This window comes from Neolamprologus brichardi, chromosome 3 (genome assembly GCF_056152115.1).
Source record: "Neolamprologus brichardi isolate AB-2024 chromosome 3, ASM5615211v1, whole genome shotgun sequence".
Classification (NCBI taxonomy): domain Eukaryota; kingdom Metazoa; phylum Chordata; class Actinopteri; order Cichliformes; family Cichlidae; genus Neolamprologus; species Neolamprologus brichardi.
The window spans coordinates 12498225-12523391 of record NC_142106.1 but is presented as its reverse complement, the minus strand read 5'-3'; the positions used below and the strand labels follow the sequence as shown (position 1 = coordinate 12523391).

At 39.8% G+C, this 25167-nt stretch overlaps 2 protein-coding genes across 2 annotated transcripts in view; both read left to right on the top strand.

The window, feature by feature from the left end:
* Nucleotides 1-25167, top strand: part of LOC148103525 (cell adhesion molecule CEACAM1-like) — a 207349-nt gene that overhangs the window by 127191 nt on the left and 54991 nt on the right. The gene's annotated exons all lie outside the window — the stretch shown is intronic.
* Nucleotides 444-25167, top strand: part of LOC102782894 (Fc receptor-like protein 5) — a 52882-nt gene continuing 28158 nt past the window's right edge. The window contains exons 1-5 of the mRNA XM_087838803.1: nt 444-474; nt 3268-3303; nt 3514-3771; nt 3851-4096; nt 4183-4267. Of these exons, the coding sequence (XP_087694929.1) occupies nt 444-474; nt 3268-3303; nt 3514-3771; nt 3851-4096; nt 4183-4267 (656 nt within the window). The remainder of the gene's footprint in view (nt 475-3267; nt 3304-3513; nt 3772-3850; nt 4097-4182; nt 4268-25167) is intronic.

The following is a 25167-nucleotide window of genomic DNA, read 5'->3' as shown; positions in this document are numbered from 1 at the left end:
TAAAAATTTTAAAAAAAATCATTAATGATCATTGTTGAGATAAGAATAGTTTGCTCTGTAATGACAAAGACATAATTCTGCCAGTGAAGGCACCATGCGGGCGATCTATAAATATAATTTTTTTGTTATTTACATGTTTCTTTGAGTGTGTGGTTTCCTGACTGACTTCAGCCACTCACAATGTTTTTTTTTTAAGTCAGTGAAGGCATCTGTTCCCCTTTGTGTCAACTAAATTTGTTGAGGCCCATGTCTACAGTCACTTAACAGTCAGTTTGACCATTTTAAAGCTTTTTTTCTCTCGTATTTGTTGCAGTCAGACAAAGAAACTTTGCTTCCACTAAAAACCACAACACTTACATCCTGTCACAGAGCAGAGGAGTAGGGTTTGACTTTAACTGACTGTGAACTGGTTAAAGTGTTTACCTGATATAACAGAGAGTAGGATGAAGAACTCTTCTCTGCTGTGGCTGCTCAGTAAGTACACTGAAATGATTATATATGAAAATCTGTTGTTTCTTCAGGAACATGCATTCAGGTTGGATTAGAATAGGAGAGCAGTAGATGAGTTTTTATCAAGGACACCAAAAAGAAGGAAGAGGGTCAACAGGAAATCAGAATATTTCATAATAGATTAATACAGTGCAGAAAATTGACATGGATACACTGATTTACAGTTTTGTGTACATCCGTCATACAGATGCATGACATTTAGTGTAGTTTAATGTGGTTTGTGTTCAACAACAATTTAAAAAAAAAATGTAAAAGAAGCTACTTTCATAAATATCAGAAAGTATTAGTACAAACAGTAGCGGTTTTAGATACGGGCGACACGGGCGGTTGCCCCGGGCGGCTGCCCCGGGCAGCATCGTGGTGGGGGGCGGCATCACGGGCAGGAAAAAAAAAAATGCTGGTACTCATGCTGCCCCAACGTCAGCCAGCGCATATTGGGAATGGCATAGGCACCAATCGGTTTTCTATCGCCCATTTGCTGGGAGTAAGGGCGCCCTCCGTTTGCGAGGTGCGCTTGCTGCTTGCGGCGCAGGGAGGAGAGGGCGGGGCGGCGGGGGATTCTCTGGCTGGCTGGAGCAGCGTCTAATAACCAACTCGCAAAACAAAACAAAATAAAAACAAAACAACAAACACGAAAACACCAGACATCATGATACAGACTTATAATTTGCACCGATGTTTTTTCGAAATTCTATACACGAAAAGTGAGCGAGAGAGCCCTCGGTGCGCCTGCTCGCTGCTGAAGTCAAAGTAAACTTTGACTTTATTGTCATCTCCGCTACATACAGTTCAGTATATAGAGAGACGAGACGACGAAGCTTCAGTTACAGCAGTGCAAGTAAACAAACAATATATATAAGAAGAGTAAGAAAATAAATATACACTTTAGGACTCGGTTTAAAGGGATCAATAACAATTTATAATTTACAGTTTGATGATTTAAAATCTCACACACAACCCGTCGAAAGGGGAGGGGGCTGCTTCCAAATAGAGCACATTTCATTCATAATGTTGTAAATCCAAGCCCATTATGGATTCATGATTTGAATCCTGGGTTGTGTGAAATCTCAGAAATAAACCTTAGACAAAGTGAATCTGTGAACTAAGGTGTAGGTCTGTTAGGTTATGTTGTGGTGATCCTCGGGTTGGGGGATTTGTGTTCATACTGGAGTGCAAAATTAAAACCAATGGAAGATGGACAAGAAAAGTTCAAAGCCATCAGGTCCTCAGTTTAGAAAAAAGAGAAAAGAAGAGGAGGAGAAACAAGTAAAAGATACAGGTAAGCAGATGTATCATTGGATAATGGCAGGTCATCCTGAAACAATCAGAATACTTTATTAATCCCTAAGGAAATTATGTGCGTTACAGTTGCTCCAAGAAGAAATGGTAAAAATAGCAACAGTAACAGACTAAACTCCAAACAATACATTATGTTACAGATTTTAATATTAATTAGTCATTGTCAGTTGTTGATTTGTCCTGTTCTCATTGTATGAGGAATTATGATGGCTGTTTGGTGACCATGTGCATACTATGCATACTCTCTCTCTATTCATATGTGTGTGTGTACAACAGCTTTATGTTAATGTACAATCCTTAATATGCTTAAAATAGTAAAATTTCTCAGCTTTTTGTGTATTTGTATCTTGGTTCTGTATTTTGCACTGTTGACATTTATTTCTTATAGTTTATGGCATAAACTGCAGGCATATTTCATGCCTGCAGTTCTTTCTGTCCTTGAAGCTTGTTTAGGTTCATTCTGTATGTTTGTGACTTCCTTTTGGTTTAAAGATTGAATTTATATTTGTGCTCCAAAGCCTGTTCATGATGTTAGTTTTGCTTTTCTGGTGATTCTGTATTTCTTGTTATATTATTTTAGTTCCTTGACTGTGTGCTGACGGGTGTTCCTATTCTGTTCCTTCAGTCTTTCCTCCATGTTTGTATTTTATCTCCAGTTCACATTTGTGAGTCTGTCGTCAGATACTTCCGTTTTTATTTTGGTGGTCTTTTGTCTTTTATGTTTCCTATGTAGTTTAATTTCTCTTGTCACATTATTTCTGATTTCTTCCCATCTGTATCTTCTCCCCTCTTAACCCTTAAAAAAGTATATTTATACTCTCCCATTGTGTCTGCAATGCTGTGTGCTCCTGTGTGTCTTGTTCTAGATTCCTATTTTTGTACCCCTGGCTCCAGCACTGCCTTGTTTTGCTTCTTTATATTTCAAACGACTCCAACATTGTTCTGATTTCATTTTTGTCTTGTGAGTCCAGCATCTTCATCCTTATCCTGCCTGCCACACAAATGTTTTAATGAAATATAGACTTACTGCTCAGTAACTTTATCTATAATAATATAACAATATATAGTAAAAACAAAAACAAACCTTAAAACATATTGTGTGGAGTACAATGTTTGAATCCAGAATGTGGCAAAGCCAAAGCAGAAAGCTGTAAAACAAAGAAATAGTTGAATATAGTACAAAGTGTGAAGAATTTCAGTTAACTTGAGTAAATGTACTACTTTACATTGTGTCACTGGTGATATTAACAGATTACCAACACTCTAGTCCAGCACACATGCCTCTGTGTCGGACATGAAAGAGGAAACTGTTTTATCCTTTCTCCACTCATCAGTGCACAACTCAGGAAAAAAAACCCCCAAAACATCATATCTGTGGTCTCAAAAGTTTTGATTTGCTTTTACTCCTGTTTTGTTAAATGTCAAACTCAAATCAACCTGAGTGTCATTTCTCTTTAGTTCTGATCTCACTGCTGAGCTGCACAACAAACCAAGGTCAGTAATCTTCTTCTGTCACAGTTTAAACCTGACATGAACTAAACCTCACTAAGTGCCCCTTTTTTAATCTTTGTTGTAGCATGACATGATAATCATACAGAAACTGATCACTACAGCCTGATGAATATTCAACCCTCATGAAGTATAAAGGAAGTGTAGTCACATCATTTATTTATGCACATAATATTCCATAAGTCTTCTTCACAGCTCGTCTGACTGTGAGTCCCAGCAGCTCTCAGTTCTTTGAAGGAGACTTTGTGTCTCTGAGCTGTGAGGAGGACGACAGCTCTGCTGGATGGACTCTGAGGAGAAACACAAGCAAAGACACCAGAGCTGAGTGTGAGGAGTGGGGAACACCAGTTGGTTCTTCCTGTAACATCAGTGTCCTCGCATTGGACAGTGGAGTTTACTGGTGTGAGTCTAATCAGAGTACCATCAGTAACATGGTTAACCTGACAGTCACTGGTAAGCTGAGTGTGTGGAGTTAGTGTTGATGAAGCTGTGTGTAAATGGATGAAATGCTGTAGTTTGTCTCTGTGTTGAGGTGGATCAGTGATCCTGCAGAGTCCTGTCCTCCCTGTGATGGAGGGAGATGACGTCACTCTGCTCTGTAAAACAAAGACCACTCCCTCCAACCTCCCAGCTGCTTTCTATAAAGATGGCTCCCTCATCAGGAAGCAGCCTACAGGTCACATGACCATCCAGCATGTTTCCAGGTCTGATGAAGGCCTCTACAAGTGTGACATCAGCGGTCATGGAGAGTCTCCATCCAGCTGGATCACTGTCACAGGTGACACACTCACCTGTCTGTGTTTCTGCAGCTTTCAACATTCACAATGTGACGACAACTTAATGACTGTGTTTGCTTTATTTTAGGGGAACACACCACCACACCTCCACCTACATCCACACCTCCTCCTACATCCACACCTCCATCTTCATCCACTTCTCCTCCATCACTGTCCTCCACTGCTCTCTCTGTGTTGTCATTTCTTAAATCGATCTGTGGGTTCTTACTGGTGTTACTGGTTCTGTTAGGGAGACGATGTGTTCACAGGAAAACTGAAGGTGAGACTCAGACTTTGTTTTTCACAGTAAATTATTTTGATGTGATATTCACTAATATGTTTCTCACAGTATGACACAATAAATCATTTCACTTTTCATTCTGGCTCATTTCAGATGATGGAGGAGACGTTGGAGATGACGTCACGCACGGTGACAGAAAATCTCAAGTCATCAACAACAGCCAATCAGAAGAAGCAGAGGTAGTTTTTAATGTGCTGTGTGTTCATGTTTATATTGAAAGAAAAGATAAAACTCTGTGAACTCACTGAGCTTAAACTAATTTGTTAAACACAATTAAAATTCCTTAAATATTCCTTGTATAATATGTATTGTCTACATTTATATATATATTTATACATATATATTACTTATTATTATTATTATTATTATTATTATTATTATTATTATTATTATTATTATTATTATTATTATATATACATTATATTTGTACATTTATATATTTATATGTACATTTCCAATTTCTTCCTGTCGATTTTAAAGTGACGTCAGTTTTTTATTTTTAGTTTTCAACCTCTTGTTTGTCTTCTAGTCACATTGCTGTGCATGAGTCACACAACTTTATGAATACAATAACTTAGGTACAAAAAATCTCATACAAGTTCAAACATTGATTGACATTGGTGACTTTGACCTCTGATTCAGATGTAAAGCTTTCTGAAAATCTTAATGCAAAAACTCAAAGAGGTCATGTAGGATTTCTTAATGCCATAGCTGTATTTACTCAGGAAGGAAATCACACAGGCCTCACATACTGATAGACTAGCTGCATCGACTGATAATCACAGACATTCTGGAATTTGGCAACTTCAACACAATTCATGCATATTTTATTATAAACCTTTCTGAGTGTTGCATTATAATATGTAGCTACACTAGCACCACTGTTTCAGTCTTTGACAAATGTTTTATTAATTTTCATTTCAACATTAAAGTCTGAAATATGTTTAAACCTGGTAAAAGTTGACCTGGTAGTCTTGTCTTCCAGTACTTGTGCTCACCAGTGTTTTTGGTCTACCTAAAGCCAGGAGAGATGAAGAGACCAACAGAGAGCAGAGAGCCTGAGAAAGCTGAAAGTTGTGAAACAGGAGAGAGAAAAGGAGTTTTATGCTGAGGCTGTTTTTAGCCGGCAGAACAGAGTTGTATGTTCTGAGTTTGTAGCTGACGTTAATGAATGTTGTTCTCTGCATGTTGGGCTGTGTGTTTCTCAGCCTGTGGTTCGTCTGTTAACAGAAACTAGCAGCTCTGTGGTCGTTATGTTTCCTGTGTCAGATAAAAATACTTCAGCTGCTCAGGTTGTACTGCAGGACTGTTACTGTACAAACAGAATCAAACTTACATCAGTTCTCCTCACACGCTGATATGGTTTAAATCATTTTATAGTTTACTTATCGTCCTGCCCCATTCAGTGTGAGGATCCCTGGTTAATGAGCTGTTCTTTGTTCCACATGTAAAAACATTATATATCTATTTATGACTACATCTGTTTTATGCTTGTGATAGAACAGCTGAAGAAGATGGAGCGAGTTTATGATAGACCACAGCATCTCACTTAGAGTTGTTATGCGTGTGATCAGGATGTATTTGTGCAGGAAAAACATCATGAATTGCTTAACAGGAAAACAGTGCACCATGTACCAAGCTCAATCCAAACCTTCGTCATGACTGGATGATGAATATTTGTATAAAACATGAAAACAGAACTCTTTATTCTACGTTTGATCAATTAACAGACAAGATAACATTAGAACTCTGCATGAAAATCATATTTGAAGTAACATTTAAATGAACTGCACCGAAGCATCTCAAACTATCCTAAGATCACAGCAGCTCCTCCTGCTGCTTCCACTGAGCTGAAAAATGATGACAAACAAGGATCTCTCCTCACTGTGTTAACCATAATATACAGTATATATACAGTGTGACAAAGTGTGGGTCTGTTTTGTACCTTCTGATAAAATGTTTTTTCTTCTCATATTGTTTAAAATCAATGAACAAATATAACAAGTGTGGTCTTATCCACACAAAAAAGAACTGATGAATTTTTTAGGAAATATTTTCATTGTATAAGAAGCAGTAATAAGTTGTTGTCTTTTTTAAAACACTTCTGTAACTTGTAGCATTTGCAGTGATGTCCTCTGTGTGTGTTTTATTGTACAGAGAGTGATCCTGTTCCCGTCCACTCAGCCCTGAGAACTGAAGACATCATTTATGAACAAACAGGTACAGCTGCTCTTTATTCACTAAAAGCAGAATCATTCTTATTTCAGAATATCACTGGTATCATGTTATGAATTGTAACTGTTACATTCTACAGTAATGCTTTACTGTCATCGAGAATTTTGCGATCTGACTAAATGTTTACTGTGCAGGACAGAAGAAAAGAAAAGAGATGTATTTTGTACATTTGTGTCATCATAATTTTTATTGAAATGATCTCATGAGAAATGTGTCCAAACCCTTTCACTGGTATGTCAGGTCTGATTTTAAAATGTTACATAAGTCGAAGTACAAAGGTATAGGATCAGCAGAATTTGCCCCAAGAATGAAAGTAAAACTAGAGCTTATGACTTATATCTGATTTTATCCAACTTTATTACATTACTGTTCCTTGTATTCATGAAGGGAACATGTCCACAACAGTCTGTCCACACTTTAGGAGACACAAAAAAACCCATGCCATAGTTGTATTTACTCAGGAAGATATCATATAGACTAGATATATAACAATCTGGAATTTGGCAACTTTGACATAATTCATGCATTTTTTACTTTGCAATATGTAGCTATAGTAGCAGCACTGTTTCTGTCTTTGACAAAATAACATTCAAACCTTTTTCCCAGTTCACATTCAGTGATTGTTCATAATAATCACTCTTCTTCTGTAACGGGACAAAATTTTTATCAATTTCATTTGAACATTAAAATCTGAAATATGTTTAAACCTGGTAAAAGATGACCTGTTAGTCTTGTCTTCTAGAACTTGTTCTCACCAGTGTTTTTGGTCCACCTAAAGCCAGAAGAGAAGAAGAAGGCCAACAGAGAGCAGAGAGCCTGAGAAAGTAAAGGGTGTGATACAGGAGAGAGAAGAGCCGTGTTATGCCACTTTTGGCTGACATAACAGAGTTGTATGTTCTGAGTTTGTAGGTGATGTTAATGAACGTTGTTCTCTGCATGTGTTTTTCAGCCTGTGGTTAGTCTGTTAACAGAAACTAGCAGCTCTGTGGTCGTCATGTTTCCTCTGTCAGATAAAAATACTTCAGCTGCTCAGGTTGTACTGCAGGACTGTTACTGTACAAACAGAATCACACTTAGATCAGTTCTACTCACATATATATCACAATTTTGTATTTCACTGGTATGATTTGAATCATATTATAGTTTACATGACATCCTGGACCAGTCAGTCTGAGGATCCCTGGTTAATGGGCTGTTCTTTGTTCCACACATACAAACATTATATTTGTATTTATGAGTAAATCTATTTTATGCTTGTGATAGCTAAGCTGAAGAAGATCATGACAGTTTATGATAGGCCACAGTATCTCACATAGAGGAGTTATGCCTGTGATCAGGATGTATTTATGCAGGACAGATGTCATGAACCAACCTCAATGCAGTAAATTTGTCATCACTGGATGATGAACATTTGTATAAAACATAAAAACAGAACTCTTTATTCTACTTTTTATCAAGTAAAAGACAAGATGACATTAGAACTCTGCATGAAAATATGACTTTAAGTAAAATGTAAATGAACCACACCTCAGCACCTCAAACTGTCCTTTAAAAACACTGCATGTCAAACCACAGCAGCTCCCCCTGCTGTTTCCACTGAGCTGATAAATGGAGACAAACAGCAAACTCTCATCACACTGCTGACCATAATGCACAGTGTGGCAAAGTGTGAGTCTGTACCTTATGATAAAATATGTTTTTCCTTCTCATATGGTTGAAAATCTGTGCACAAATGTAACAAGTCATATCATTGATATTATATTCTGAATTATAACTACAGTAATGCTTTACTGATTTAAAGATTTTGGCAATAAGGCTTCATGTTTACTGTGTACAAAAAAAACATTTTCATAATACTTAATACTGAAACTTATTCAAATTCCCCAAAAGTTTCAGCTTAATTTAAATTGAACTCACATAAATGAAGCTTTACTTTAAAAAGTAATAAATTACTAATTACTTAATCAATATTGTATTTAAAATACTTATCTAATTACTGTGTCTGAAAAGTAACTTAATTACTCAATAAGTAATTTAACTAAATACTTCTTAAAATCCCTGTAAACCTTGAGTGGACAAACAATAGAAATTTACTCTTTAAATAATAAATAAATTTTTTTAAAGACGGAGACTCTACAGTACGCAGCGGTAGCATCGCTTCCACAATGTAGCCTGCAATCATTTTTTTAAGCTCACCTTCAGATGCTTTCTGTGCTGCTGAAGTAAAATCACGTTTTGCCTGCTTAGCAGGAGTTGCCGCGGTGATATCCATGGATGATGAACAAGGATCACTCAGAAGTGTTCGTCTATGCTCTCGTGTCAGGCGCTTCAGTAGATTACTCATGCTATTAACAGCAGTCGATAGTTTTACTAAGTAACGCGTTGCACCCAACACTGATTTCTCCTGTAACCAGTTTAATACTTCAGAAACAATGTCTCCCTCACCATCTGAACCCTCAACAACACATGTAAATTGATTACCAGTGTGCTTTAAATCCTCTCCCCATTCTGTCAGTTAACACTTAAACATAACAGAGTTTCAGAGCTGCTTATTCTTCTCATGTTGAACTTTGTGTGTTTGTGTTCAGACTTTAAACCAGAGCCAGACATCGTCTACTCTTCACTGAAGTAGTCCACCAGTCCAACCACTGACGTCCAGTTGCTGGTCTCAAACTGGTCCACACAGCCCATCAGACCTGAGGAATTTGACCTGTAATATTTGTTTGTTTATACTGTGTAGTGTCTTCACATTATAATGTACACTCTCTGTGGTTGTATAAGTCTGTCTGTATATAGTTTAACTAAAAGTAATTAAAAATATAAATGTAATGCGTTACTTTAAATGTCCTCAGTAACTTTGCATTTTGTTCATTTCATTTCTAAGCTTGGCACCGTGCTGTCGCCTGCTTCCTCTGCAGCATCAGTAAACTTTGCTCTCACATGTCGTTCCTTTTGTGTGGTTCTGTGGGTTTGAGAAAAAGCGCTGATGGAAAATTTGTCTCTAACTGATTCACACCAACAGACAAACAGCTTAACCTCGGTCACAGACTAAAAACAGCACGAACATCATTCATGGCTAAAAAGAACAAAGTGTGTTTGTTTGAAGAGTTTTAATTCAAGGACATCAAATCTGTAAGAATTTTCTCTCTGGTTAACTTGGTGTTAGCGTGCTCTTTTTGCAGATTTTTACACAGAGTTGAATTCACGATGGCGATTTGTTTTCTGTCCTTGATGCAGTTTACACTTTGCCATCACACTCTCAGCCTCTCAGTATTATCTCCACTCATTAAAAGTTGTAGACATCACCACCATTTTCCTTCTCCCTGCAAACAAACTCACGTCGGCTGATTGTAGCAGGATATTGTATATTAAATGAATATATAAGGTAACCTAAGATTAGCATATTGAGAATGAGATGAAATATATCAAGTTAATTGTATTAACCTCTTAACTTACTGTCAGCAATCCCGAAATGCAGGATAATGTAACAAAATACAAGTAACTTAAAGGTGTTAGTCAAGCTCAGGGGTGACTGTGTATTTATAGTCGCCTGCGTATTGATACCGAAACATCCGATCATCGTGTTTCACCTTATGGATCAGGATATTAGAAGATCGTTGTGTTTCCTCAATGATTTGAAGTAAATCTGTCTTTCATTACCAAGAAAGAAAACAGAAGCAAGTAAAACTACCAAAAAAGATCAAGTCTAAGCAATATTTGATATGGGAACTATTTCTCCTTCCGCTTATGTGCGTGTCCCAGGGATCACTCCACAAAACTGGGGCTTTCATTTGAAATATTAAAATAAAATTCATAAATAATAACTAAATAAATAAATAAAATAATAAATAAATAAATTTACTTACTTAAGCTGCTGATGGTTTATATAAAAATGCCTATACAGCAGGATTTTAAACATTAAAAGATCAATATTATTCAACTTTTTTTTTAATACACTGCCCCCTAGAGCCTTTCATGTCTCAGTGAAATACAGATTCATTTATGAATTTTCTCATCCATCCATCCATCCATCCATCTTCATCCGCTTTATCCGGGGCCGGGTCGCGGGGGCAGCAGCCTAAGCAAAGAGGCCCAGACCTCCCTCTCCCCAGCCACCTCCTCCAGCTCATCGGGGGGAACACCAAGGCGTTCCCAGGCCAGCCGAGAGATATAATCTCTCCAGCGTGTCCTGGGTCTGCCCCGGGGCCTCCTCCCGGTGGGACATGCCTGGAACACCTCACCCAGGAGGCGCCCAGGGGGCATCCTTACCAGATGCCCAAACCACCTCAGCTGGCTCCTTTCGATGTGGAGCAGCAGCGGCTCTACTCTGAGCCCCTCCCGGATGGCCGAACTTCTCACCCTATCTCTAAGGGAGATGCCAGCCACCCTTCAGAGGAAGCTCATTTCCGCCGCTTGTATCCGCGATCTCGTCCTTTCGGTCACTACCCACAGCTCGTGGCCATAGGTGAGGGTAGGGATGTACATCGACCGGTAAATTGAGAGCTTCGCTTTTACACTCAGCTCCCTCTTCACCACGACGGACCGGTGCAGCGTCCGCATTACTGCAGCTACAGCCCCAATCCGTCTGTCGATCTCCGGCTCCCTTCTCCCATCACTCGCGAACAAGACCCCGAGATACTTGAACTCCTCCACTTGGGGCAGGACCTCATCCCCGACCCGGAGTAGGCACTCCACCCTTTTCCGGCTGAGAACCATGGCCTCAGATTTGGAGGTGCTGATCCTCATTCCCGCTGCTTCACATTCGGCTGCGAACCGCTCCAGTGCGAGCTGGAGGCCCTCACCCGATGAAGCCAACAGAACCACATCATCCGCAAAAATCAGAGATGAGATCCTGAGGCCACCAAAGCGAAAGCCCTCCGCCACTTGGCTGCGCCTAGAAATCCTGTCCATAAAAATTATGAACAGAACCGGTGACAAAGGGCAGCCCTGGCGGAGCCCATCACCCACCGGGAACGAGTCCGACTTATTGCCGGCAATGCGAACCAAGCTCCTGCAATGGTTGTATAGGGATCGAATGGCCCGTAGCAATGGGCCAGACACCCCATAATTTTCTCATCCATCTTTAAAAATCTTTTTCTGATGGACTTTATGGAGAAATACCAACAGTCACTTTGGTCTTGTGATACTTACAAAATAACTATGAAATTATAACTTGAAATTCTTATTTATTTCTTGGTCAAGCAGCAACTGTGACTTTAGGCTTGTCTTTTTAAAATTATAAAAATATTCCGAGTTATGTTTTGAGAGAAATTGAAGAAACTACTGACCAGCATTTATTCAAGCAGGAACACCTCAGAGATCAATTGATTTCACTTCTGAGCCAGAGGTCATCTACTTTTAATCTACTCCAACAGTCCAACTATGTGATGCTTACATCCATTCTCTTCTATTTATCTTTGTCAGGGTTACACCCTGGACAGATCGCCAGCCTGTCACAGACAGAGACAGACAACTATTCACACTCACATTCATACATTCAAATTTAGTTTCCAATTAACATAACCCCACTAACTGCATGTCTGTGGACTGTGGGAGGAAGTTGGAGTACCAATGCAGCCGTGCAGTTTCATTTAAATACGTTGTGTAGATGCACATAGTCTATTCAGTTATATATTCTACTTATATATATATATATATATATATATATATATATATATATATATATATATATATTCTACTATAAAGGCATGAGACTGTGTTCTTGAGAAGCAGAAAGCTGCAGACTCTCACTCATGCTTGCCTGGGAAAATATAGATAAGAGGGAACCATTTTCTGTGGAGAGTTACGGGAATGCTGTTGTTTAGTCTAGAATGAGAGAGCTTCTGTAATAAAACTGTCAGGGGCTCGTCACCATTTTGAGATCTGCGGCAGCATGTCATGCAGGATGCATCTCCCTTCTAGAAGTTTTGTTAAAGAGAAATAAAGTGTTAAATGGTCTACTGAGCAGTGTTTTGTCTTCCATCGGTTGCCTCTGAGGAATCAAAAGAACTCGGTAAAGTGCTGCTTTTAACAGTACTGAGCTCAGTTCTGTCACACTTCTCTAAACAAACATCACAGCAACCACAATGATCAGCCATGTGAGCTGATTAGAGTTAAGTTAATAAAGTTAAAATATACCTAACAGTGACCCCTCATCTGGGACTCTCCTCAGCTCTTTCTGGGACAGTGGCACGGCTGCCCCTCTGTTGGTCTTCCTTGGTCTCTTGTGTTCTGGGGGCCTCTGGATGTCTGGAGTTTTGATCTCCTCCATACCTGCTTCATGCCCTGGAGGACGGGGCTGTGGCCCCCCCACACCCTCTAGCAGATCATTACATGAAGGAACCTTTTAAAAACAAGCGCGTCCATGCTCACAGGTGTACACACGGGTGATCACACACACAAACTACACCCTTTTTGGCTCCTACCTCAAAGCACACTGTGCGCTGTCGATCCTACGTGCTGCACAATAATGTTTAATGTTTAGTATTTACTGTTATATTCCCATATATCATTGTGATGTTGTTTATTGTATTGCTCTTCTTTTTCTTCTTTCTCAACAGGTGATCCAGGTGATTGATATATGTATTTTTTGTCTGCTTATTTAGTTGGTTTTTGCTCTTTATCCCCGTCCCTCTTCCCCGCTGTTTTTCTTTCCCTCTTTCTTTCCCCCAGTCAAGTCTGTCCTGTACTTAACAAGTGATAATAAAGTAAAATAAACAATAGAAGGTGAATCAAATAGACCATTACGGCAAGGCTGGGATAGTCCATTTGGTAAAGAAAATCTGTTGGGCATCTTTCCTCGCTTTTAGACAATAATTCTGATGGCAAAAGAGCTAAATGGGACAGGCAAAAAATAAATAAATATATATATATATATAAATATATATATATATATATATATTTATATATCAGATGTTAATTTGCATGTTTCATTCATGATACAGTTCTGTGCAAGTAAGTAATGTCATTATAGATTATTTAGAAAATGTGAAACAGGTGATTCATTGTAATGTGTAAACATACATGGACGCACAAGATACAAGGCAAAGAGAGAGTTTGTGTGTCCAGTTTATTCTGAGTCATTCATATTTTATTTATTGTTATCATTTATTTTTTAGTTTTAACATACAGTTAATTCTGTTTCACTAAAACGAAATCTGTGAACAACTGACATGAAGAGGATTTGAACTTTGAACTGCAGCTCAGGGGCCCTGGGCTACAGGTGACACTGACTGCAGGGGCGGGGGCCCTGGGCTAAAGGGTGACAGTGACTGCAGGGGCGGGGGCCCTGGACTAAAGGGTGACAGTGACTGCAGGGGCGGGGGCCCTGGACTACAGGTGACACTGACTGGAGACGCGGGGGCCCTGGACTACAGGTGACAGTGACTGGAGACGCGGGGGCCCTGGACTACAGGTGACAGTGACTGCAGGCGCGGGGGCCCTGGACTACAGGTGACAGTGACTGCAGGCGCGGGGGCCCTGGACTACAGGTGACACTGACTGCAGGCGCGGGGGCCCTGGACTACAGGTGACACTGACTGGAGACGCGGGGGCCCTGGGCTACAGGTGACACTGACTGGAGACGCGGGGGCCCTGGGCTACAGGTGACACTGACTGGAGACGCGGGGGCCCTGGACTACAGGTGACACTGACTGGAGACGCGGGGGCCCTGGACTACAGGTGACACTGACTGCAGGCGCGGGGGCCCTGGACTACAGGTGACACTGACTGGAGACGCGGGGGCCCTGGACTACAGGTGACACTGACTGCAGGCGCGGGGGCCCTGGACTACAGGTGACACTGACTGGAGACGCGGGGGCCCTGGACTACAGGTGACACTGACTGGAGACGCGGGGGCCCTGGACTACAGGTGACACTGACTGGAGAGGCGGGGGCCCTGGACTAGAGGTGACACTGGGGGAACAGGAGACTGAGTGGAGAGCGAGTGAGCTGCTGACACTGGTGACAGAGCTGAGAGTGGCTGCTGAGCAGCAAACTGAGCTGAGAGTGGCTGCTGCTGATCAGGGGACAAGCTGTTCACACTTCTATCTGCAGCACAAAACACAGCCCCGGAATGAACAGTCCCACAGTTTGACACAGAAAAAGAGTCCTCATAGCCATGGCAGGCCGGAAAAGAGCCGTTGTAGCCGGCTTTCCACTGCGCGGCGAAGCTCTTCTGGGGGGGTGTTCCAGCCACAGGCCGAGAAGATTCTCCACATTGTAAATGATGTCATCCTTGAGCTCCTCAGATGGGTTGCAAGCCGCTGGGTCCATGGTGGCTGGTTCGTACTGTCACGCCTGGCGTAGCAGACGTGTGGAGTGGAGATAAGGACCCAAGATGCGGACTGCTAAGTAGTGAGAGAGCTTTATTAACAAAAGGTGAAATACAGCACAACAGGAAGGGGGCGAGTAACAGAATAGAAAATACTCTAAACTGGGAAAACTAAAATTTAACACAAAGCCAGAACACAAACCAGGGTAACTTGCAGGGAGAATCACCAGGAAGACGGAGGCACAAACATGGAATAACAGAGGGGAATAAGGCAGACGAACCAGCAACTACTAAGACAGAAGACACGACTAAAATACACTCAGAGAACACAAGGAGAACACAGCTGGGAGTGATTAAGATGACGAGACAAGGGAGGCAAACTGAAAACGCTCACATAAGACACAGACCTTCACAATAAAACAGGAAACACATACACGAAATGACACAACACACAAGCTGTGTATTCAGGGTATGCACGCTTGAAGTACGCATTTCAAGTGCGATTACGTCACCGCCACGCGACAACGGCTGTCCCAATTCGAAGTGTACTTGAAATGCATACTCCAAATGCGCCGTCGATTTCCCCAAATATCAAGCGTGGTCCGGTGCACGCTTCGTGGTCCCATATATCCCACAATTCATAGCGCGGCGGTGGGTGTGGATAATTTTGCCGCAAAATACGGCAGAAGGGAGCGGCCAAAGAGTGAACTGTCAAAAGTAAGTACTGAATATGACGTCACTTAATTATGTGCGAATGTTTAATAACAAAGAACATTAAAACATTGCTGTTGGCCACATGTTGGCAAAGTTGTGTGACATTAGTGATGTTTGTACTTTCAGCGTTAACTTGGTTCTGACAGTAATATAATATATATGATATAATGATATAATATTGGCCATATTATATTTACATTACCATAGTGAGATGACTTTAGTCTCATGAACAACATTAAGTAATTATTATTTACTAGCTAGTCTTAAATGACTGTTCAGTGCAGAAATGAAGCCCTTGAATCATGTTTTACAGTCCTGTGGTCTCAGCCTCAGATACTCAACTAATCAAAGTGATGTCATGACAAAACATTTTTCTCCTTCATTTCTGTCACACAAAGCTGTATGTAACGTTTCTCGCGGTTAGTATCATGGTTGCTAGGCAACCTGAACAGCGCAACGAAGGGCTAGACCGTCCCATTTCACAAGCCTCTCACTTCCGAACTTCTCGTACTTATAGTACGCGCCGTACGTAGTACGCGTAGTGCGTGTACTTCAAGCTGCAGACCCTAAATTGGGACACAGCCACAGACAGCGGTAAACAGCCTGGCCCTGAGCCGAAAAGGAGATTTTAAATAGCCTAGTGTAAAAAAAAAAGTAATAAACAAACAAATAATAATAATCTCTGCTCTTTATTTAGTTATTAAAAACGGTGTTTAAGAAGCTCTGGAGCTAATGACAGTAGACGATTTGTCTGTATTTTGTTTTGTTTGTTTTTTTAATTAAAAATGTTCACATAGAACAAACAGAAGCTGTTAATAAAAATAGTTTTCAGCTTACCTTTAGAAGCTAAAATACGAGGCGCCATCATACCGAAAGTTATAATAATAACAACAAGACTAAATAAGTTGGTCATAATCACGGCTGTGTAGGAGCAACTGCACATTTATACTCGCCTGCGGATTGATACAGAAACATCCGATCGATATGTTTCGCCTTATTGATCAGGATATTAGAAGATCGATGTGTAACCTCACTGATGTAAAGTAAATCTGTCTTTCATTACCAAGAAAGAGAACAGAAGAAAATAAAATAGACAAAAAGATCAAGTCTAAGTCTCATTTAATATGGGAACTATTTCTCCTTCCGCCGAGATGTGTGTCCCAGGAATCACGCCACACAGCCGAGGCTTGCACTAAAAAACCTTTGAAAGAAAGAAATCATCGAGAAAAAAAAACAATATTTATTTACTTTAGCCTCTAAGGACTTGTATTAAAAATGCCATTACGGCAGGATTTTAAATATTAAAAGATGAATATTATTCATCTTTTTTAATACACCGCCTCCTAGAGCCTGGCACGTTTCCAACAGAGCCAGAGAAATTCCAACAGTCACGTTGGTCATGTGATACTTAGAAATTATAAATTAAAATTCCTAATTCGTTTAATTAACTAATAATTAATTCGAAAATTCGTTTCTTGTTCAAGCAGCAAAACCAGACTGTGACTTTAGACCTGACTTTTCAAAATTACTTTCCATACTTAAAAAAGGTTCTCTGAAGGTTCTTAAAAAGGTTCCCTCAGATCTGAGGGAAATCAAGGAAACTACTGACCAGCATTTATTCAGCAAAGACACCGCAGAGGTCAATGGATTTCACTTCTCATCTAAATATACATATATGTGTGTGTGTTCAGAGTTTTCATCAGAGCCAGAGATCAGCTAGTCTTCACTGAACCACCAGTCCCACCACGTTATACAATATGATGCATCCATCCACTCTCTTCTATTTATCCTTGTCAGGGTTACAGGGCACACCCTGGACAGATCGCCAGTCTGTCACAGACAGAGACAGACAACCATTAACATCACATTCAAACATTCAAATTTAGAGTTACCAATTATCAATTATCCTAACTGCATTTCTATAGACTATGGGAGGAAGCTGTGCATCTGTGCAGGTTTCATTTGAATATATTGTGTAGATAAAGAAAGCTAATATTCAGATTTAATGTCAACAGTTTTTAACAAATTAGTTTTTTTAAATTTCAGATATAAAGAAACGTGTCAGAAATGTTTGCTCTGTATTTGATTTCTAATAAGTAAAGATTAGCTGTGAGATAAAACAGACTTTTTTTAAGCCTTTAGTGCTGCAGCTTCTCTTTGAGATCTGGAGCTGAGCTCAGGTGGTTTGTTCATCTCTCTGGAACTGGAAGAGCAAGATTTCAGTGAAATTACTGTGGTCATTGGTAATGCTGCATCACGTATCACGTTTCCACAGAAAAGAAACCAAACATATATCCTCATGAGAAAGAAAGAGAAAGAAAGAAACACAGACAGATTTATGATAAGATCTACAGAGCAAGCCAAGCACGAACACAACATAACATTGATGAGCATTGAAAAAGAGTAATAATGAAACATTTAAATGTTAAAATAAAACCCTTTCTTGCAGAGTGACAAAGAAGCTTTTACCTTTAGTGAGACATTTACACAGCTTTCAGGACACCAGGCTGCTACAGTCATTACTGCGTGTAGTATGTAGGATGTAGTGGAGTTGGAACCCTTTTCGAAACCTTTTCTAACATTATGACTGAGGCCATGATCAAATGTTCAAATAAACTGCTCTGCTTCATCTCAGTGAGTGATGAGGAGTGATGAGGAGGGTCTAACATGAAGTCACAACAGTGTCCGAGCCAGATGTGACTCATTTCTTACACAACTTTAGGGACAGTAGGGTGCTGCACTCATTACTGCATTTGACTTTATATTCATGTGAGTGTGAGAAACAAACTCACCAATAAACTGTTGAACTGTGCCAGTGAAACAAAGACATTTTTACTGCGTGTGTCAGAGAAGATGAATGTTTCAGCGCTTCTCTTTACATTTCCCGTAAATACACTGACATTCCTGTGTGTGTGTGTGACACTGACTCAACTATAATAATAATAATAAATAAATAATAAATAATAATAAAAGTTTACACTCTATCATACAAATCTGGCTCCACTCTGCAGTCATTTGACCCTCCAGTAATAACACAAGAGAGCAGACCTGTTCAGTCTGTCTCATTCTAGGTGTGCAGGACTGTGCCCGCTGTAGTTGATGTTTTTTTCTTTGAGTGTTTCTTTAATGTTTCCTTTTTCTTTTCGTCACCATTGAAGTCTTGTTGATGGTTTTCATTTGGTTTAGCAGTTTTGCCTGAAGTTAACTCTTTTATTGAAATTCAGTTTTAGTTTTTAATCTGCTTTAACTCTTTTTCAAATGAATGTTTAGTTAGTTTCATGGATTCCATAACATGTTTACAGGCACTTACAGGGATTTGTAAAATATCCAGATTTGAGGAAATATAGACAAAATTTGGGTATGATTGATTGTTTTATTTATTCATTCATTTAAATATAAGCAGAACACTGGAGGCAATCAAAACTAACACTCGTTCACAGAGGAAGGCGGAGAAGAATTTTACTGGATGTGACTGAACTGGTCAAAAAAGAAATCAAGGGTCAAGATCACAAGAAGCATGATGGAGAAATCATGTCTGCCATGCCTGCTCTCTCTTTTCTGTGCTTACATTTCATTATCACATCATTTTTGTACTTCCTTGTTTGTATGTGATGTTAGTCTAAGGTTCCCTTATTTATTTATTTACATCTATTTAGATTTATTCATTCTGTCGTTGTTTATTAATATTGTATCTGCTGGAATAAAAGCTAAATATAATTTAAGATACTTAAAGTGGAGTAGCTGCCGCAATCCCAGTTTTCTGAATGTGCTTTTAGGGTGCTATATTATACACGTGTAGGGACATGGTGCTGCAGAGACTGCTGTTGGTTAGTGTTTAGCACTGTTGCCTCACAGTCAGCAGGTTTTGTGGTTTGAATCTATCGAGCCTTTCAATGTGGAGTTTCTCCCTGTGTGGATTCTCTCTGGACACTCCAGCTTCCTCCCACAGTCCAAACACACACGTTACATTTACAAACTCCGTGGCTGTATAGCTGTGGATGTGTGCTGACTCTGCCAAATGGATCAGATTCAAGGATCAAGATTCTTTATTCGTCACATGCATAGTTTTACAAGTACAACACGCAGTGAAATGTCACTCAGATGTCACAACATACCGAACATGTGGCCCATGAGGTGGATCTGTGGCTGAGAAAAAGCAGGCAGATTTAAAGTCAGGTTTAAAACCACCACTCACTGCTGTGTGGTGTTTTTATGATATTTTCATTTTTTAATTTTTACCATATTTCTCATAGATTTAAGATCTGGGCTGGTTTAATGTAGAAAAAGATTATAGAAACAGTTTCACAACAGCAAAAAAAGAATCTATTCTACTTTTGTTGGTTGAACATATCCTCTGTCACACTAATAAACAGCGGAGGCGATGAAGCTGAACTTTAAACTACAACCGTCTTTGCATGTGAGAAACAAACTCATCCATAAGTTGTTGAACTGCATGCCAGTGAAACAAACACATTTTTACTGCCTTACAGAGAGATGAATGTTTTTGTATTCCTCTTTACCGTTTCTTTCCCGTAAATTCACACCTCAAGCTGACAGTCCTCAATACTTTTATTCTGTTAATCCATCTGAGACACACACAGTGGAATTTGTCATTGGAAGATTTAAAATCAGTGATTAAAGGCCTGAAACTTTCCACCTGACAGACCGGCGTGAATGTTGCTCTCTTTCTAAAGTTGGAGTTTTTAAAAGTAGAACTGATAATGCACACAACCGTACAGGTACATAACAATCGCATAACAGAAGAAAACAGAAATCATGCCATACACTGACATTTGAAAAAGGGATCACACATGCCACCTGTATAAGTGTGGATCTGTGGCTGATTCAAGGCAGTGAAAAGAAAATGATTTAAAAACAAAGAAAAGTTTTCCAAGGCCACTCAAACAGATTTCTGATGAAACAGTTCACCCACAGAGGCTTTGATCAAATAAAACAAACAAGAACATTTAAATGTGGCTGAATCATCACTTGGCCTCCACACTTGAAATCTTAACACTTATTAAATTAATGAGCTACAAATAGTCACAGATTTTAGTCAAAAAGATCAGTACCATCAATTTAACATCACGTGTTCTACAGACAGGACAAATGATCTAAAACTTTAATTGTTGATGTTTAAAGATCAGCTTGAGGATAAAAGTGATCGGGTGTTTTTCACCACTCAGTGCTTCAGTTTGTCTCTGTGTGTTTTTCATCTGCTGTTGCCTGGAGCTGAATTCAGGTGGTTTCTGCCAGTTTGGAACTGGATCAGCAGGTTTTCAGTGAGACCTACAGGAACATGATCACATGCTGCAAACACCGATCACATCACATGTGATTTTCACCTCGCCAAAGCGCTTGCTCATAGGGGGTCATGTGATTGTTGAGATTTTCTCTGTACTATTCTTGGATCTTTACCTTACAATATAAAGCGCCTTGAAGCAACTTGTGTTGTGATTTGATGGCTTTACTACGGTGGCCCCTAGAGAATCTCCAAAGCATATACAAGCTCTGAAGCACGTGCAAACTCCAAAACACAACGGAAGTGCTCCAGGACACTAGGGGCAGTGTTGAGCTTGATTTGCAAAATAAATGGAAAGTTTGTTGGAAACACATATAGTTGGATACCAAAAACACCTGCAAAGATAGAACAACCACACTCATATATATTGCATATATATGCATATATACATATATGCATTACAGATTACTTTTCATATAGCATGCACTACAACAATTCTGTGAAAACATACCCAACTAAAACAAATGTATTTAAATTACTTACCTTCTCAGTATGCCTGACTCAGTGCCAAAGGTTACATACGGCTGAACAGACTTCCAGAATCTGGCGGTCAATTGCGCTCTCCTTAAATTATGTTGTTGTCTTATTGGATAAGACTCTAGGTCTTATTATCCAATCATATTTAGTTGTTGTCTTTGAATATATTGCATCATTTCCGGGTTATGGTCAAACATGATTACAATGGTTTTAGTATTCTAATTTAGTCACTTTAAATCAATGCAAGAAAAATGAGTAGTCTCAGTATTGTGAATGTAAATAAGAGAAACATGAAAGGCTTGTGTAGCATTAACTAAATTCATTTGTGCAAATTCAAAAGCCTGCCAATTCCCATTTTTTCAGTGTAGAGACCAGTGGTCTGTACTGAACCAAAGGAGATTCAGGACACACAAATTTCTGATATCTGGCAGACTGACGTTTGTTATTAGAGACACCATCAAAGAATACTCAACTGAAATCTGATAACTCAGTAACAGGTGTTTCCTACTCATATGTCAAATTAGCCAATCAAAAACAAGCACATACATATGAACCAATCACGTTTCTGCACTGACTCAGTGGAGGTATACACAACAGTTTCAACTACGACAGATGTTTTGGGGCAGACTGCTGATTTAGTGATTACACAGCACTGTTTCCAGTCAATAAAAACAGCATCTGTCTGCAGCCAGCTGTGTGATCTCTAAAAAACAAAGAGATACGATCTCTTCACACAGCTGTGACCATCTGGTGGTTGGAACAACAACTTCTCAAGGAATCTAATCACCAGTTTTAAAATGTTAAATTAAACTAATATGAATTCCTCTTATAATTTTCTGAAAAGTAACCGAACTAAAAGAGAATTAAAAATAAATAAATACGAGAAAACACGAAAGTATTAAGAGTGTTTGTAAGAGGCTCAGCAGCTACTAACAACCAGCAGACTGTTTGTAGAAAGTTCAGTCAGAGCAAATAAAGCTGGTTTCTACTTACCTTTGAAGCCTGAGACAGGACCCTGGAGTAATAGGAGAACCATGAATATGCACAAGATGTTGGGTGCAGAAAGTCGATATAAGTTACAAACTGCAGCATGAAACATGATGATATACAGAACAGATATGCAGAATAGTGTCTGCTGATACTATTTTCTCACCTGTTCCTGAATCAGCACAAACCCACAGAGTCAGAAAACTCTCCTTGAACCTTCAAATGCCATAGATCCATAGCGGAAGGCTGCTGCCATCTACTGGTAATGCGGGTGTATTACGGCAGGACTACAAAATAAAAAGATTGAGACTTTAAAAGTCTCTAAATTATAACATAAAAAAGTTAGTCATTAAAATCACGTTATTAGCTACTGATAATTTGATTTATTATTGGTATTTATAATAATGCGGTACAAATGTTATTTTTCTTTGTTGAACAGTAATACACTGAAAACAACTGAAGTAAAACAATTTCATGTGATTCCTTCATAACCAACTTCAGCTTTAGACATTTAACTTGACTTTTCACGCACCAATTTCTGCCCCTGCTGATGCGTGTGCACAAGGAGGTGCCAACATATACATACATATCCATGTACTTGAACTGTGGTAGAAAGTCAGAGTACCTGCAGAGAACCCATGCAGACACAGAGAGAACGTGCATGAAGATATTCACATAGAAAGACCCCAGTCATGATTTTGCTGTGAGGCAACAAAGTTAACATGTCATCGTGCTGCCTTCATTGCACTTTCTGTTTATTCATTTTTACTAAAGTCCCCAATATTGTTGTTTCTTAAATGCTCAGACACTGTACACATATCTTTTGCTTGATGAATATTGCACATGCTTCTTTATTTGACCATTAAACACATTGATATCAGTGTTGTAAAGAAATTACAATTATTAGTCCTTTTCCTACTGTTATCTACACCTGAGACAGAGACTGTTATTCATGCTTTTATTTTATTTCTGTGTCGCGTCCAACAAAGAAAACATCATTTTGAAGTTCGCGGACGACACTGCAGTGATCGGTCGCATCACTGTAGGGGACGAAGAGGCTTATAGGAGAGAGGTGGCTGGTCTGGTGTCATGGTGTGAGGACAACAACCTCACCCTCAACACTGACAAGACAAAGGAGATGATAGTGGACACAAGAACAGGAGGCCTCACCCACCCCTGTTTATCCGGGGCCTTGAAGTGCAGAGGGTGAGCAGCTTTAGGTACCTGGGTGTCTACATCTCTGAGGACCTCACCTGGACACTGAACACCACACAGCTGGTCAAGAAGGCTCGGCAGCGGCTGTATTTCCTGAGGAGGCTGAGGAAATTTGGTATGTCGGCCAAGATCCTCAGCAGCTTCTACAGCAGCACTGTGGAGAGCACACTGACCAGCTGTATCAGTGCATGGTACGGCAGCACTACTGCTATGGACCGCAAACCCCTGCAGAGAGTGATAACAACTGCGGAGAAGATCATCAGAACTCTGCTGCCCTCTCTGCAGAGCATCTACCATCACAGAGTCCAGAGGAGAGCTGCCTCCATCCTCAAAGACCCCACACACCCCCAACACAGACTGTTCACACTTCTGCCCTCAAGACGAAGGTTTAGAAGTGTGAAATCCAGAACATCCAGACTCACTAACTCCTTCTTCCCCACTGCTGTCACACTCTTGAACAGCTGACACATTTTGAACAGTAATAGTTATTTTTTTGCACGTCCGGTCATCTTAACATATTAAGCCAGCATTTTAAGCTATAGCTCTTTTGCACACATTTGTTTCAAATCTCCATATTTTGTCTCCTTTTCTGTCTTCAGCTATTTATTTGTACTATTTGTATTTATATGTTCTATTTCTATTGTAAATATTAATCGGCATCTGTGGGTGGACAGCAAAGAATACATTTCATTGCACAAAGAAATGCCTTTCTCTTGTGACACATGACAATAAACAATCTTGAATCTTGAATCTATCCTTGACTACTGTTTCCCAGTCTTCTCCTGCCTCAGTAAACCCCCCCTGCTTTGGCTGCTGTCATGGTCCTGAGCCTGTCGACTCAGTGTTTTGTGTTTCCTTATGCTTTTGTTTATTCGGATTATGTATTCCATTATTATCTGTCATTTGTTAGGTTTCTGTTCTATGCCTGCCCTGGTCCCACCTTCCGGGTTCCCCCTGTCTGCCCATGATGTCATTATGTCTGCTTATGAGTCTGCGTCTGTTAAGTTCTGGGTCTCGTCTGGATCTCTGTGTCTGTCGTGTGCTTCCTGTTTTATTTTGTAGGTCTCTGTCTTATGTCAGCATCAGCTGTGTTTCCTCTTCGTTCCGTTCACCTCTTGTATTTAGTGTCTGCGTCTTCCGTTACTCGTTGTCACGTCGTATCCTCACGTTAACTGTGTTCCGTCTGCTAGCCTGCCTGTCTGCTTAGTTAGTTTTGTATTCTCAGTTTAGTTAAGTTTATGTTCTGTTACTGCCCAGCAATAAAGCTGAGTGTTTTGAGTTTACGTCTGCCACAGAGTCCTGCTTTTTGGGTTCTTCCACCCTGCCTGCCTGCACACATGACAGCTGCAGCTTGTGCACAGCGGTGCAGCAAAGCTCCCTACCAGAACCTCCAAGCGCTCAAACCCTGCTAAACTCACTGTGCTGGATCCCCATTAAATTTAGATTTAGTTCTGTGGACTCATTCAAAAAAGAGTTGAAATGCTTATTTTTGTAATAATAACATTTGAGTACCAATTTACTGTTGTTGTGTTTTTAAATCTCCAGTGTTTTGGTATCCTTTTAATCCTGT